Source organism: Mauremys reevesii, linkage group 8, assembly GCF_016161935.1.
Source record: "Mauremys reevesii isolate NIE-2019 linkage group 8, ASM1616193v1, whole genome shotgun sequence".
NCBI classification, from domain to species: domain Eukaryota; kingdom Metazoa; phylum Chordata; order Testudines; family Geoemydidae; genus Mauremys; species Mauremys reevesii.
The window spans coordinates 65,062,135-65,079,452 of NC_052630.1; the positions used below are offsets into that span (position 1 = coordinate 65,062,135).

At 40.8% G+C, this 17,318-nt stretch overlaps 1 protein-coding gene across 2 annotated transcripts in view; it reads right to left on the minus strand.

Annotated features, from left to right (window-relative positions):
* Nucleotides 1–3,506: 3,506 nt before the first annotated feature.
* Nucleotides 3,507–17,318, minus strand: part of DENND1B (DENN domain containing 1B) — a 253,203-nt gene continuing 239,391 nt past the window's right edge. For both annotated transcript variants that reach the window (XM_039484997.1, XM_039484996.1), the window contains 2 exons: nucleotides 14,508–14,724; nucleotides 3,507–12,163 (listed from right to left, as the gene is read on the minus strand). In XM_039484997.1, coding sequence (XP_039340931.1) covers nucleotides 11,606–12,163; nucleotides 14,508–14,724 — 775 coding nt within the window. In that variant the 3' untranslated portion in view covers nucleotides 3,507–11,605. The remainder of the gene's footprint in view (nucleotides 12,164–14,507; nucleotides 14,725–17,318) is intronic.

Here is a 17,318-nt window from a genome sequence, read left to right on the forward strand (position 1 = left end):
TCTTTGTACAGACAAACATGGAGACAAGGTCCTTGCCCTGCAGAGCTTGCAGTCTAAATTGAAAACACCTCTTCCTTCAATTCCCTCTGCTGGTTTCCCTTTGACCATCTTCAAAGCACTGCAAAAGCACCCCAATCTACAGCATGGATCTGAGTCCTCCGTCATCTTCTCTGCTCTGCCAATGATGCTAAAGTCACCATGGTGTCCTCCTCCTATCCCTCATCTCTGCCCCTTCTTCCATGCTGCCCCCTACACTTGGAACTACCTTCAGAGGACCAGCTGCCCATCAGTCCAAACCATTGCTAAAAACTTCTTCTGAGAGGCCCCAGGACACTGAGCCATGTCAGCATAGTGCTTTCTCCACCCCAGGAAGCTGGAAGGAAGAAAAACAAAAAACAAAAACCATCAAAAAACTAACACCTTTCTCTGGATCTCCCAGCAACTTCTTGTTATCTGCCGCCTTGTCTACATGGGAAAGATCTTTCAGCATAACTCGAGTTATGCATTACACCATTGTGGTTATACTAGTATAGCCCACATGGGGACACTCTTTTCTGTTAGCTCATATCTCTTGGGAAGGGGTTTAAGCTAACCCCCCAAAAAGCACTCTTATACCAGAATACAAGTGTCCACATGGAGAGATTACTCTGGTATAACTGATAACGCTTCCCCCTGCAGACAAGCCCTGTGTTTTGGGAGAAGGGGGTGTTTAATACTGTAAGCTCTACAGGACAGGGGCCATCTTTAAATACGTCTTGCACAGCACTGAGCCCAGCAGCAACACTTAACAAATAAGAACTGATAATATGGCAGAAAGGAAGGGATTTGCAATTTGCAGTGAAGTTTATGGTTTCCTATAACCCTCATTTTTGTTTTATCATCTATTCACAGTTATTTGAGGGGAGGAATAGGATTTATAGACCTCAGGAAGGAAGCCAATGGAGCAATGCCAATATACACCAGCTGAGAATCTGGCCCTTATACTATAAGAGGAAACTTAAAGGAAAGGGTGTTAAGTCAGCAATAGTCTATATTTCAAATGCAGTCCCTTAACTTTACCTTTAGCACTAGCTCTTGTTTATATTTCATGCACAATTTGTAACAGGATTGATAACCTTCGGGGTTTTAAATTTTAAGAAAGAAGCTGTCAGCATTTTTCCTGACTGAAGAAAAACCACAAACTCACTCCCCTTTGCTTTTACTGGATACCAACAAATCCACATTGTAACTTGAGGCATTGCTTATGTTTCTGTTGTTGTTAGGACTTGTCACATCAAATAAAAATCTACATCCCTGCATTTGATAAAGTTACTTTTTCTTTTGTGATCATGAGGGTTCAGGCACTGGGTGTTCTGGAAAGAAAATGAAATGCTTTGCCCGTCGTTCATGTATGCATATGCATATGTTGCAATAGCAATGTTCTCCGCTGCTTATGGAGCACACACGATATGGTGGCCATTCATGAATAGCAATTTCATGACCTCCATACCTAAGCAAGCCCACAAAATGACAGAATTTTGAGTTACATTTTTTCCTAATAAACCACACTTCTTAATAATGTACCAACCTGGTGTGTCCCATCTGACTGTTTTACCAAAGCGCTCTGAAAATTTCTTCTTTCCACAAATGCTTGACATAATTTTTCTTGACAGGATTAGAGTAGCCCTATAGTGCTGCTGCTTTAAAATTTGCCACTTTAAGGTCAAAAGATCAGGCTACTCATTATCTGCTGTATCCCCTGTACTTCTCCATACTTACTATATGGAATAACTTCAGTAACTGCAGCATTTAAAGTATTCAACTGCACCTACACTGTAAGCTGAAGCTGAAAGAAAACCAATGAATCAATTAATTATATTAAGCTGTTTTCATACTTGGATGAGTACTTCGCTCTCTCACACTGCATCCAAGAAGCAACTGTCTGCGCGTGGTGACAATGTCACTACAGTTCTGACAGGAGTAATTCAAGAGACAAGATGAGTGAGGTAATATCTTTCATTGAACTAATTTCTGTTGGTGAGAGAGACAAGCTTTCGAGCTCCACAGAGCTCTTCTTCAGGCCTGGGAAAGGTACTCCGAGTGTCACAGCTAGATTGTTTTCATTTTCATTGTGTCTTCTCTTGCACCACGACTTGGACAGATGACAAAGATTTTGTTGTTGTAACTGTAAGAGATGAATAAATGGATGTAACTTTTTAAAAAATGACTGATGATCAACAATATCAACATTTATCTGGTGGGCTGTATGTTTTGTTTGAATAACACAGCAAAGTGCTTTTGGCATTCTTTTCCAGTTCGGGCAAAGGAATCATTGTTTAAATCACTGACCAGATTCTGCTGTGTGGCCATTTTGTGTCACGCTGCCTGTGTGGATTCTGGTTGTAATTCACCACGAACTCGCTCAGGGAGATTAGATTCTAGGAGAGGCTGAGCCACAACTGTGCAAGCAACTCATGTTATGGTGTTTGGGGGACTGAGGGATTTTCTCTCATTGCGCTGTGTCTTGCCACATAGAAAGTGACTAATGGCTGGAAAGAGCTGCCTTTGTGGTCTTTACAGTTTGTAACTGGCAGTGTGCTCCCACTGGACTGGCTGGGTTCAGAAGACTTGGGTTCTACAGGCTGTGCCAATGGGCTGCTATATGACCATTGGCAAGTAACTTCACTTTTTAATACCTCTGTTTCCCCATCTGCAAAATGGGGGAAATGTTTGCTTCCTTTGCAAATTGCTTCTTCTGTAAAGTGCTTGGAGATCTAAAGATGAAAAATACCATATAAACACTGGTTATAATCCTCTGGAATTTTCAAAGGGGTCTAAGGGAGTTTGGGCCCCAAATCCATTGGAAATCTATGAGATTTGTGCACCAAACAGCATTAGGTGCCTTAGAAAAGCCCAGCTAATTTCCCAAGAATCATTGCCTAAAGAGTTATCATGTCTGCATCTCAAAGCAGGCAGGGTTCAGTTTATCTGGGTAGTGCTACCATAACTGTGTATTTCCTGGGATTTCTTTAAGGTTGTGGTTTGCTTTTTGTTGTAACACTGATGTTTTTTAAGGGATGTCTGACAGAACCAAAACCGAACATTTTCTGGTTTTCCAATATTTGAGGGGGCTGTATAATGTAGTGGTCTGAACACGGGGCTAGGAGGAACTACTGAGTTATAACGCCTGCTTTGCTGCTGGCTCTCCCTGTGTAGGCTTGATCAAATCACTTAACATTTCTGAGTCTAGCTTGGGGATAATGTGCATATCAGCTGCCTGTCTCACAGGACATTGTGATAGTTAATATTTATACACTTTGAAGAACCATTATATAAATGCTAATTATTAATAATAAACACTTGATTAGCTTCTCCAAAATGGGTTGTGAAAAGCTCATAGCATAACATCACCATATTGTTTTAAACTACACTTCTAATGGAAAAAGATAATCTTACATCCTTTTGCATGAGATATGTAAATCAAATCACTACATCCAACAAAAACCTGCACACCACACTGGCTTTGATTTTGGTAAATTTTATTTTATAACACAATGTGGGGCACTTTATGGTAAAGTGGAGTTCACCAAAAACTTTGCACTGACATTATAACTTGGAAAAAACACAATTTATTGTACATACACAGCGTGCTACTGGTAGTAATCTAAGGTCTGGTCTGTAATTCTGGAGATGATTTCATACTGTAGGCTACAGTGTGCGACAGCACAGAGTAAAGTCCTAAATTTGGTGGCAGTTTTAATAAAAGCCAGTGTCTGATCCTATTTATAAACATGCTAGAACACAGTGTTAACAATTTATTTAAATACCTCTGTGATTATTAAAAGGATCAATAAAAGAATTACATCTCAAAACATCCTGTACTTCATGTCTTTCCGGTAGGTAATTAAAGACGTCCCTACTGGCCCATAAGAGCTTTATAAAGACTTTTTCCAAAGATGGCTAAAAAAAGCTCTGAAAAAAAGTTTAGGAATAATGCCAAGACAGGTTATTATGCTCTGTTCAATGCTGATGCTTTTTCCTTCTCTCTTTCAGACACAGATTTAAAAAACCAGTTATTTCCTTGAACAAATGAACCATTTTTACTTATCTTCTCCTGAACAAAATGGTGAATTAACACAATATATGCTTGTTTGTGTGTTGCATCCAAAACTAACTATTCCACAGTGCTTTATCGCCCCATTCAAGTAAATTAATTTAAACCAGTTCTTGACAGAAGCTTGAAGGTTAAAACAAAATATACATCAATAGATAATTTAATTTACAGAAAATTAAAAGGTACTGGCAACAATTGATTTAAGCAATGATTTATCACAATTAGGGCTGTCACAAACTAGATTCTGGATATACATACAGTAACCACCATAAATTATTATCTAGCATTGATTGTATTGATTATATTGAGAATAGATGCTTAACTTGTTAAAAAAAATCAAGTGATAAACTAAGCATCAGAAGTTCTAAATGTATAAACAGAAATTACTCCCACTATGTTCTTGTAACATACTGTGAGTAGAAGATAGACATTATTACTTTTGCTTACTTGTTTATTAATCACTGCTGAAACCATGTTTATTACTACAGTACAATAACATGACAAACACAATCATTTCCAGTCACATTTGGAGATGCACATTTGCCAGGTGACAACGTACTGTTTATATTTTTATCATACAACCATATTAAAATGCTACATGTAATTTTATACAGTTCCAAAAATATGATCTCAAGGATCTGCTTGAAAAGCAGATGTGCATATTTGCTGGAACTAAATTACTTCAAAAAAAGAAAAGGAAAAATATTGCACAAAATCCAGTAATTTTTTGAAAGTCAATACGTGTCCCTCCACATCCAAGTAGCTCCCTTACTTTAACAGAAACATAACAGCATTTTACACAATCAGAATCAAATGTCAATTTACTTGAATTCCACTTCTATTGTTCCAGGGCTAATACTGTTAGTGGATTCTAAATGTGAATCCTGTTAAAAGTGACCTAAGTAATGTACAAACTAGCTTCTGTTGAGCACATTTTACTGTAGTAAAACCTGGGCTATAGTTCATACTTTGAATTTTGAATCTCAACTACAGCTGGGCAAAAGTTTTCAACCTAAATTTGTTTTGGTGAAAAATGCAGATTCAGCGACATCAAAACATTTAATGAATTTGCATAACGTCACCAAATTATTTTGGTTGAAACCCCCGGCCCCGCTAAAATCCCACAGGCCCATAATTAGAGCATTCACCTGACAGGTGGCAGATCCCTGTTCAAACCCCTTCTCCCACCTCCCAGGGGAGTACCCTAACCACTGTGCTAAAAGATACAAGAGAAGTCCTTTTCCTCTGCTTCCTCTGGCTGTTCTGTATAAGCTCATCTATGGGGGCCTGATTCAGTGGGCAGCCTTTGAGCATGCCTACTGGATTGGACCCCTCAGGCAAGTTCAACGCTGAAAGCTTGTTTTCTCCTGGTTTGTGCATCATTCTGGAGCTTACGCAGGAAACAGGTGTCTAAAGGTTGCCCACGGGGAGGAAGCACTGTGTGTGCTCAGAGGCAGAAATGTGGGCTGTTAGGGAGTCCAGTGGGTTTAGGTGCCTTCAGGGTTTCAGTGGGAATATTGGGCATAGCAGTGATCCCAAAACTGGAGACTTAGGCACCTAACTCCTTTTGGGCAGTCAGCCCATGGTGCCTTATGTGACAAGAAGCATCTGCTAAGACAGAAACCCCTATGTAAACCCCTCGGAACAGGCACAATCCTTGTAATAGTATTGACAGGGAGGATGGAGGGCAAAGCTTCCATGGATCAGCAGTTGTGTAGGCTCCTTGCTCCTGAATGGGCTACTAATGTAAGTTTTATTACACAAAGGGCCACATTTTCAAAAGGGCCTCAACCTAGAATCTAGTTTCCCTGCATGAAGTTTTGTTCCCTCAATCAATTACATGCACATAAAACAGATTACAGACATTTACCAATATGATTTGAGGGCTGCACAACTGATTGTTCTGTAGAACTGAACCCACAATTAATTGTGGATGGAAAATTGGAGGCTATTTAACTGGTTTAAAATTTCTTTGCCTAGAAATATATAATTAACAATAACATGCGGTTAGGAAAAACTCATTCTACAGCCTGAAAGACAGAAAAACCCAAATTGTGAAATCTTAAAAAATGTAACAGTTAGGTAGGATTTCAAAGTTGCTCAGTGTTGGTCTAAGTCTGCTCCCACTGAAGTCAATGTTAAAATGCCCCATTGACTTCTCTGAAAGCAGAGTCTAGCTAATGCTGAGACTTTGTGAAAATCCCACCTTTAGCCAATCAGCAATATCACTCTCAGAAATGCTACATGACTGTGAAGGTTTCAGTCAGGACAATTATTTCTCAGCTTCTCAAACTCCACTCTTCCTTCAAAATAAGCCTATTTTTGAAGTGACGATACCCCAATACATGGCACTGTGACTGACAGACTGTCCTCAATCATCTCCTGTACAGAGCTCTCTCTGCATGCATACAGGGAGGGCAGGGATTGGCATCCATGGTTCTGTCCATCCTTGGACTTCTGTAAAGGATTTTCACAGTATTGGGGATCTACACATAGAGAGATGAGAAGGCTATAATGGGGGCCACAGATCATGCTTCCCCGCCTGTGCGGGATTTGATGAAAAGGCTTCATTGGAGTCACACTGCAAAACAGCTGGAGTGAGACAAGGTCCAGGACTCCAGAATACCCACTAAGATCCACAGGTTCTGGGGGATGAACCCTCTGCTCATGGGTTGAGGGACCCAGCTGTATTATCCCAATGGAACAATACAGGGAAAAGTCAGAGAGGGGAATCCTGAAGAGTGACTGTCCCTTCTCCTGATGCTCTCATGCTGTTTTTCTCTAAGCAGAATGGGGATATGGCTCACTTCATGGAGGCATGGTGCACAATCTATTAGAGATGAACTGAAGACCTGAAATCCAAGTCCCAGTGTAACTGACTAGGTCAGGACTTTGTCCCTAAGTATGGATAAGAGAGTGCAACGTTAAATCAAAAAAAATCTCTTATTTCCCTCATGGGGGGAAAATGGGACACTCATAAAGATACTGATTCAGCTAAAAAAACAGGTGCCTCTACTGGAGTCCTGAGCAGCTTTTTCACTGAACTGAGTTCAGCTCTCACCAGTAGATGGAAATTAACGCTGATGCTTTAGAAGGCATTAGGAGAATTCACACAGATGAGAATAGTTGAAAACTTGTAAAATCCTTGACATGGACAATTTTTCGTACCATGGGACACTCTGTGATAATCAAAATACTGTAGACGTGGCCTACAGACAGACTGATACTGGACTAAGAACAGAGTAGAGCTGTGTTGGCTGGACATAGCAGAGTTGCTACTCTATTTGATAAATTTGGCATGGTTAACTGTTTTTTTGTTGTTAATATGGAAGATGCCTGGTAATTTTGTATGTTTAAATAAGGCACCAATATTAGCCTTTCAAAAAGACATTTGATATCAAGTGGTAAAGAATCTAAAAATGTGGCTAAATTTAAATTAATCAGACATAGATAACGAGGCTATATGTTAAGGTATGTAGGTTCAACAAGAAGGAAGACACAATAGTCAAAATACTGTAAACATTCTACGAATCACATCAGCAATATGGGACGGATTTGACATTAGTGTGGCAACCCTAACACATTCATGGCTATTGCAATAAAAATAATTCAAAAAGTTGAATTTTAAGAGCCATCTATTAACTTTCTACTTCTTCAATTTCACTTATCAGAGATGTGAATATTACTTATAAAACAATAACCCATCAAGGCATCAATGTTGTACAAATCCCAAATCATTTTTTTCAGTGCTTTACTCCTAATAATCATTAAAGGGACATTAGCAACCTGGTATGCCCTACAAATTCTCCTCCAGTGAAGTGCCTAAGGGAGTCAGGTGCCCAACTCCTATCAAAAGTCAGTGAAAGACGGTCCATTAGATGTTTTTGAAAACCCCATCCTTAAATCTCAAGCTGCATTCCCGAAAGATGCTTTTATAGATTTAAAAGTAAACATGACTAGAATTTCTGATAACCTTATTTTTTCCTTCAAGACAGAAACTGATAAGTCTCTAAGATATAAAAGCATTTAATATAACATCTTACAAATGTGCATAGTGCCTATTATCCTAGTAGATTCCTAATGTCTTTTCACATTATCTCATTCTGATTCCTCCTAGCCCTACCCAAGAATTCACTTCACCTATTGTGATATGGTGTGCACCCCACACTAGCCCTGATAGGGTGAATGAGGGCCTGAGGCACTAATTAGGTCACCTGACATCACCTGAGAGGAGGGCCAGGGTTAACTGAGAGGGAAGCCCAGCTTGGGGGAGGGCTGGGCCAGCACTAAAAAACCAAGAGGCTGAAAGCAGCAGGCAGCTTGCAGGTAAAGGAGTCCGCAGTTGCTCCCCTGGGAGGAGGGAGGCCTCCCGGAGCAAGGAGGAATTCCAAGGCGAGAGTAAGCTTTGAGATCCTTTCCTGGTGTAAGGAGTCTGGCAAGAGGCTAGGAGGGGTGAAGTAGCCACGGGGAGTACAGTAGGCTCCAGTAGTAAACTGAGAACCAGGAAAGAGAAGATACGGAGGCTTGGTAGGAAGGAGACTGGGGAAACAGGGCCAGGGAATGGGAATGAGGACCTGGATTGCTCATTATAAGGTCCCTGAGCTGGAACCTGATATAACAGGTGGCTCCGGATTCCCCTGCCTGCCACTGGTATAGTGGCACAGAGCCCGAGGAGGGCTGAATGCATCTGGCAGCAGCATCTGGGCAGTTGTCCTGTTGGACTTTGTAAGTCCACCAGGAGGGGTGGACTAAATGGTAACCTAGCTAGAGGGCCAAGTTATTTGAAGAAGGGCTATTGCAGAGCAAGCAATGAGTGGCAAGGGGGCACCAGATGCAGCAAGAGTGACTTTCTCTGACCTATATGCATGGAGGCACACTACCAGAGAATGGCAACCCTGTTAAACCTACAAAGGAAAGCTGCCTTCTCAAGGGTGGGACTGTACACAGGAACACCACACAACAGGAAAAGAATACTGTATTCAGTTGAATCTGGGAATTAAGGTTAGGAAAATGCAGTTACACAAATAAGAATGCAACTGAACATTTCATTTTTCTAGTGTTATCAGAGTAACAATCAAACGAGAAGTGCTAAGAGATTGGTAAGACTTTTCTTTTTCCTGTCTTATCTTAAATGCACCTAACAGCACAGCATAACCTACTTGGGTACTGATTCAGGACCAACAAAGAAAAATGCCACTTCCCGATTCCCTGTACCACCTCCTGCAACATCTTGTGTTTTCCTTCGAGCTCCCCCATTTAAACACTGTTCAGACCTGACACTTCCTATTTCTTGATATCTGATAACCCAGCTAAAATGTTTAATAGTTTACGGGTTAATAATTTTGGTCCTCAGTAACTCAAACACAGCTTTGCCAAGGCCACTTTTTGGGATAACACAAATAAAGACTCCACTTGCATCTCAGATACTATGGTGATATGTACTACAGAAAACCCTAAGACAGATCAAGATGCAAATCTTACAATCATCCTCAGCACCAATAAGCTGCTGAGGTCCTCTTCAGAAATATACACTGAACACACCTATAAAAACTTTCATGTTCTAATCAGCCAAGGACATATTATGAATTGTGAGTCCTGACCTTTTCCTTTGTACGTAAAATGGGACACTTTGGTGGAGGGGCCTCATACTATTACCCAGTCAGGTGGCCCATCCTCACCAGTGGTGTTGCTAAAATCTGCTTCCCCGCTCCTTTTCTCCCATCCGGAGTCTGTAGTTTGGGATACAAGACCTTCTTTTACAATGCCAGGGATGTTGCCAACAAACTTATGTGAAATGACAAGATAGTATTAGACACTAGATCTCATGGGCAGAGCATCAGCCAGCCACCGCCCCGCAACCTCCCCAAAGGGATCACACACCAATTCCCTTGAGCCACCTGACATAACCAATTGCCTGATGCTCATGGTGATAAAACAGGAAAAGAAAAGCCAAATTGCATTAGCCAAGAGGAAACTTCCTTTGTAAACCCAAACATGACAACTGGTGTTAACCTGTGCAGTGATCCACTACCAAAGTACTGCAGCCCAACCTGCCCCTAACCCCTGACTTCTTCAACTTGCTCTCCCTGGTCTGTGCTGAGGATACCACTAAGCCGTCCTTGCCACAGAAGAAGATTCCTTCTGTTGGTGAGGAAGAGTGGGAGAGCATTCCTCACAGTGCCAAATCCTGTTACTCCTTGCTTTGTGTTACACATGCCAATAGACAGTATTCAAAGTTGTCATTTTTGGCCTAGTATGGTTCACCCCAGAATGTACTTGTTCTGATCCACAGAGGGTAGGGGACAAAGAGGGGTGGACAAGGACAATGAATAGATGTGCTCCACTCAGGGAGGAATCTACTATTTGAATTTTAAATACAGAAATATCCTTTAGGAATGCTACATGCTCGAAGGGGGATAAACGTTTATGCCTAAATATAGTACATGCAGCATCCATTTAATTCCCTTCCTTGTAATTTGCATTCTTAATAGCTGAACCAATTACTTTTGATGTCTAGTGTTATAAGTAATCTTCATTCACTGCTCTTTAAAATACTGCACAGCTCAACTAAACAAAACTATTAAGAAGAAAAGCAATAATTTAATGTTTCTTTTAAAGGTGGCTTGTAAAAATCAAATGGCCATGTTCAGCAGTGGCACAAATTAATTTTAGTATAGAATTATTAAATTGTAGAAATTTAAAAAACAGCAATAAAATCTATCAATTTCACTTACACTTTCCTTTCTGAAAATTCCTAGATGAAAACATCTACATTGAGACACTGGATAATATGTCTTTAAAGTGCCTTAGTTGTAAACAGAAGTTAAGTAACTTCACATTATAATTCAGCACTTCATAAGAGAAAAATATGCACCATCTTTTCAAGGTCTGGAAGACACGGCCACAGTTTCTGTTTATAACAAGCTCCCTATTATTGACAAGAGATCTTTTAGTTTGGAAAAGGTCTTTTTCCCTTTTGCTCAAGTAGATACCTGACATGGAAAATCATTATTGCTCTTCTGAATGTTTGCAAGTCATCTTGTAAGATATTTAAACCTTTTCCCAAATGATTAAGGCAGTTAAATCATTACAAACATCGATATTTGTAATTTTCTGAAAAATTTAAACTCTTTTGTTCATTTCATGCCCAACAGGATTAATACAGTACCTTCAGTATCTGAATATATGCAAAGGTGATACACTTCCTGCTGCACAAAGGAACATTAGTAAGCACCATGCACCAGTTGTATATTTCACATACATACAAACTAGTACCTGATTTAAGAGTGCATTAGTATATTTAGTTCCATCTTGTGGACTTAAACACAGCCAACAAATTAACTGAGAAACATATAAGCAGATGTCTAAATCCATGTACTAAACAAACAGAAGTATTTTAAAATGTAAAAGTAATTATTCCTTTGTGATCTTTTGGTTATCATGTATTACATGGTCTCCTGAGTAATCTCTCTTTAACCTCTCATGGAAGTAGTTTCTCTTCTCAAAGTTCCCTTACGCTTTATTTCCACTGCTATTACTGGAGTAATGATCCTCTGAAATGTTTAAACTGTGGTGGAAAGCAGAGGTTATTTTACATAATGACACAACTTCATGAAGAAGTTCGCTTTCTTCTGGGGTTTCCTTTCCTTCATCCCCTTCTTTTTGCCAAGGAATTAGAATGGATGGATGTTGACAAAGGTTCACTGGGAGCTGATCCTCTGAGGTATTGCTTAGTGTTTCATTCGGTTTTATCTTCCTATGAAAGGAGTCATCTACTTGGGAAAATTCCAGAGAAGCAAGTTGTGCAACTGATCGTGTTGGAGAAGATGACTTTACAAAATCTTTAGGGAAATCCACATGGTCAGCACTAAGGATTTTGTCACTATTTTCCTCCTGCAGCACAGAGACAGATTCCATCTGGTCACTAAAATCAACTTGCTTCCTTGGCGATGGAGGGAGCTGTTTCCCATGGAGAACACTATCATCCTGACCAAGATTCCACTCCACTGGATCATTAGTACCACTACAGAGCAGAGCGAGGTTGCTCTCACTAGGTGCACTAGACTTGTTCTGAAACAAAGAACATGTGTTGTTATAGTTAATGTCACAAGAAGAACCCTTGCACTCACATCACTGAAAGAAAAATCCTGTGTTCATGAAAGGATATACATCCCCTGGATTTCCCTAGATACAGAACGGCATAGTAGGGAAACTGCAATGCAAGCTTTTTGACATTGCCTCATCCCAATGTTTAAAGATCACCTCTAGGAATGATAAAGGAGTTCAGTCTCCATTGCCCATTCAACCTTGATCACACAGCTGTACAGTAAACAAAGGTATAGCTTGTGTCAATTGCAATGGTGGTTTTGCATTATGAGATAAGAAATTGAGATTCAGACCCATGGCCACTGTTGGCAGTGTTGGTCCCAGGATATTAGAGAGACAAGTGGCTGAAGTAATATCTTGTATTGGACCAATTTCTGTTGGTGAAAGAGACAAGCTTTCAAGCTCCACGGAGCTCTTCTCCAGGTTTGGGAAAGATATTCCCAAGGTCACTGCTAAGTGCAAGGTGGAACAAGTTGTTTAGCGTAAGTAGTTAAAACACACTGTAAGACCTTTCAAGGTGAAGTGGACAGTTAACTCGTCTCCAGTCATAGGACAAAAAGGGGGGTTAGTGGGTTACAGATTGTTGTAATAAGCCATAAATCCAATGTTTTTATAAGACCATGATTTTTAGTGTCTAGCACAGTTATGACTTTAAGATCCTGGGCTCATCTTTTGAAAGTGCTGTGCAGGTTTCCTTTGAGGATGAGGACTGACAGGTCAGATATAGAGTGATCACTTTGTGAAAAGTGTTCGCCCCTAGGTGATAGGGTGTTTTTGTCTTTTATCACTTTTCTGTTTGAGTGCATTCGAGAGCGTAGTGACTGTCTGTTTTCACCTCATAGCTGTTATTGAGCCATTTAGTGCATTGGATGAGGTACACTACATGTCGTGATAGGCTTGTGTAGTACCCACAGATCTTGAAAGGTGTGTTGTGGGGGACATTGCTCATTGTAGCAACAGAGATATATCTACAGGTTTTGCATCTGTTGTTCTGGCAGGGTCTGGTGCTGCTTTGAATTGGTACGTCTGATCTCTGGGGAGCTTGCTTCTGATAATGATGTTGGGGGGTTGTTTGAAGGCCAGAAGAGGGGGGGGGTTGGGAAAGATTTCTTTCAGGGTGTGGTCCTGCTGGGTTGTACTTGTTTAATGATACCTCATGTGGGTTCCAGTGTGGAATGGTAGGTGACAACTAGAGGTGTGCAGTCAGAGGTTCCCCCCCTCCCCTGTACAGAAGCAGATTTTCCTGGGGTATGTCTACTTCCACCTTGTATTTAGCTGTGACAGTCTGAGTACATGTCTCGGATCTGAAGAAGAGCTCTGTGTAAGCTCAAAAGCTTGTCTCTTTCACCAGCAGAAACTGGTCCAATAAAAGATATCACCTCACCCACCTTGTCTTACCCATAGTCACTGGGATTTCTATTCTTTGTTTCAGTAATCAGTTACACACATTTATTATACATCTTTTAGTTCACAAACAAAATGGACATTTTATTAATGCAATCCTTGTGTGGTGCTTATAACATCAATGTTGATATGGATTAGCATCAGATTTAATTGATCCAGCAAAGGATCGCTAATATGGGAGTGCTTTTGACAACAGCAAATCTTAAGCACTAAACACAGGAGTTGGAACTTAAAGATACAAAAGTATTTTGACAGTGGCCACCAACACCAGGGAGCTGATTTGATGAAGATTTTGAAGATTCAAGCAGAACCTCTGCTCTTGAAAAAGAATCTGTGCCCTGGGTCCAATGGGACTGTGAACTGAATTAGAGGCCTCGAGTGGGCAGACCCATTTGCAGGATGGAGCCTTAACTGCTACACTGAAAATGAAATGGTTTCTAAAGCAATGACTACTTGGATCCAATGACTTAAACAAGCTGGGAAACTTCCCCAGAGTTATATACTTACACCTACTTTCAATAGGGGAGACCAAATTAATATTAACAGCCTCTAGAACTATAACTGAGACCAATTCCTGCCCAGGGGATAGAGGGAGAGAACATAAGAAGCCTGTGCAGCAGCAGGGTAGGATTCCTAACTAGCCATTAGAGGTGGTTACCACTTCTAATGGCACACCATTGATAAGCTGGCTAGGAGTATACCCAAATCTTCAGCTGATGTGCATTCATACTGTGGCTATCAGCATGAGTTTGTTAGAAAAACATGCTTCTGTTTTTTGGAGCAGCAGCAAGGCACAGTTGTGACCGTATGAACCATTCTTGTATAAACTGGCCATACATGCAGCTTCCACCAGCTTCTATTCTAAATTAATGAGGTTGCTTTACACATGAAAAAGATGACTAACCATAGCCTTATAATCAATATCATCCGTTGATCTAAAGAAATCCAGGCTCTTTGCTCCTGAGAGCTTTCCTTGATCTGAACTGTGTGTGCTCAGCGTGTCCAAAATCTCTCCCAGCAAGTCCATTTCTCCTGTGTGATAAGACTTTACTCCTGTTTCACCAGAATCGTCACTATCATAAAAATAAGTGGAAGCTTCCTCGCTGTCTTCAGACGATAACCTAAAAACAATAAACTTGCCATTAGCTAAAAACCTAAAATATTTTATGATGTCAGAAGGGCAACTTCTGTAAGTAAATAAGGATAGCTTATTCAGAGGCCATTTGAATTTGAAAGTGGACTTAACCTGGCGTTTGTTCTGACAATTTCACCTGCAAATAAGAACATGCAGACAGATGTAGGTGCAAGCAGGGAGTAGGTATCTACATGCCCCAGGAATAAAAGAGGAGGCCAGGTCTTGTAAAGCAAGCATTAAGTAGTGACGGATTTATTTAATGCGTATCATTATGAAAATAATGTTCACAGAGTACAAACAAACAGCCTTTTAGAATATGGTCTACATATTAACAGCATTTGACTGGAAAATGATAACACAGACACCATTGATAAACAAGGAGAAAAACCATGCCGCTACTGGTAGCATGTAGATATTTTTTCTATTCATCAAAGTAACACCAACTGTAACTCCAGTCTCAATGCTTATTACCATTCTAGTTAAAAACTACAGCAGGATGCAACAACTGTAGGCAAGTGGCTGGAAGGAGAGAATGAAAGTCAGTGACTCCCACCAGCATAAATATAGGTCCCCCATCTGCATTCCTCTTAATTTAGGTCCCACATCTACCCCAGTCCTAGCCCTCCCTCCCTCTCCACCTTCCACACTCATCGCCACCACCATTTCTACACTCATACTCATTCCCCTTCTTCCCCACTCCTTTGTTTCTCCCCTCCTCTTACCATCTCTGGAATGCTCACTCCATCTCTAAAAAGATCACAACTTCTTCGTATCTGGCTATCTCCAGCCCCTGGCTCTCACAGGGATCTGGATCCCTTCATCTAACACTGCCTTTGCAGCTCCCCTCTCTTATGGAGGCCTCTCCTTCTCACAGACTCCCTGCTTTGGATCATGGTAGGGGTGTTGAGATTCTCCTCTCCTGTTCCTGCCAGTTCCAAGCCCTTCACCCTCCTCCTTCCCTTCTGGACAGCACTGCACCCTCCTCCTTCCCTTCTAGACAGCACTGCATGGTCCTCTCCCCAACTCCCTTTGCTGCTCTCATCTATCATCCACCCAACTCCTCATCATCAGCCTGCCTCTCTGCTTTTGTCTCCTGACTCCCTCTCCTCTCCTCACAAGCTCCCAAATTCATCCTCAATGACTTCAACTTCCAGGTTGATGTCCCACCTGATCCCTTAGACACAAGTTTCAGTGCCCTCACATATGCTGATTGACTTCACTTCCATGACCCTTCATGATGTATCCCCATACTATTTATCATCTTTCATTCACTATTGAGATGTTGACTCAAGTCTCCGATTAGCCCATGATGCCAGCCTTCATTGCCCACTCATCATTTTTCCAAACAAATACCTTTATGCTTTCTCCCATGCTATTCCTCCTGCTCGGAAAAAGCCCTTCATAAACATAGAAATGCAGGGCGGCAAGGATCATCTAGTCCTGCCCCTTGTGCTGAAGTAGGACCAAGTATACCTAGATCATCCCTGACAGGTGTTTGTCTAACCTGTTCTTAAAAACTTCCAGTAATGGGATTCCACAACCTCCTGTGGAAGCCTGTTCCAGTGCTTAACCATCCTTATATGAGGAAAAACTTTCTAATTATATAACCTACATTTCCCTTGCTGCAGATTAAGCCAATGTCTTCTTGTCCTACGTCAGTGGACATGGAGAACAATCAATCATCATCCTCTTTATAACGGTGCTTAACATATCTGGAGACACCTATCAGGTCCCACCTCCTTTTTTCAAGACTAAACATACCCAGTTTTTTTAACCTTTCCTCATAGATCAGGTTTTCTAACCTTTTATCATTTTTGTTACTCTCTTCTTGACTCTGTCCAATTTGTCTTTCTTAAAGTGTGGTGCCACAATTGGACACAGTACTTCAGCTCCTGGGGCCTCACCAGTGGAAACTAGAGCAGAACAATTACCTCCTAGGTCTTACATACAACACTTCTGTTAATACACCCCAGAATAATATGAGCCTTTTTTGCAACAGCATCACATTGCTGACTCATTCAATTTATGATCCACTATAATTTTCACAGATCCTTTTCAGCAGTACTATAGCCTAGCCAATTATTCTCAATTTTGTAATTGTGCATTTGATTTTTCCTTCCTATGCGTAGTACTTTGCAGTTGTCTTTACTGAATTTCACCTTATTGAGTTCAGATCAATTCTCCAATTTATCCAGGTTCTTTTGAATTCTAATTCTGTCCGCCAAAGTGCTTGCAAACTCTCCCAGCTTGGTGTTATAAGAATACTCTCCACTCCATTATCCAAGTCACTGATGAAAATATTGAATAGTACTGGATCCACTACAGACTCCTGTGGGACCCCATCAGATGTATCCCGCCGGTTTGAGAGTGAACCACTGATAACTACACTTTGAGAACAACAAGGAGTCCGATGGCACCTTAAAGACTAACAGATTTATTTGGGCATAAGCTTCCATGTGTGAAAAACCCACTTCTTCAGATGCACATAATGTGGGGTTTTTTACCCAACAAGCTTTCATACATCTGAAGAAGTGAGGTTTTTTACCCACGAAAGCTTATGCCCAAATAAATCTGTTAGTC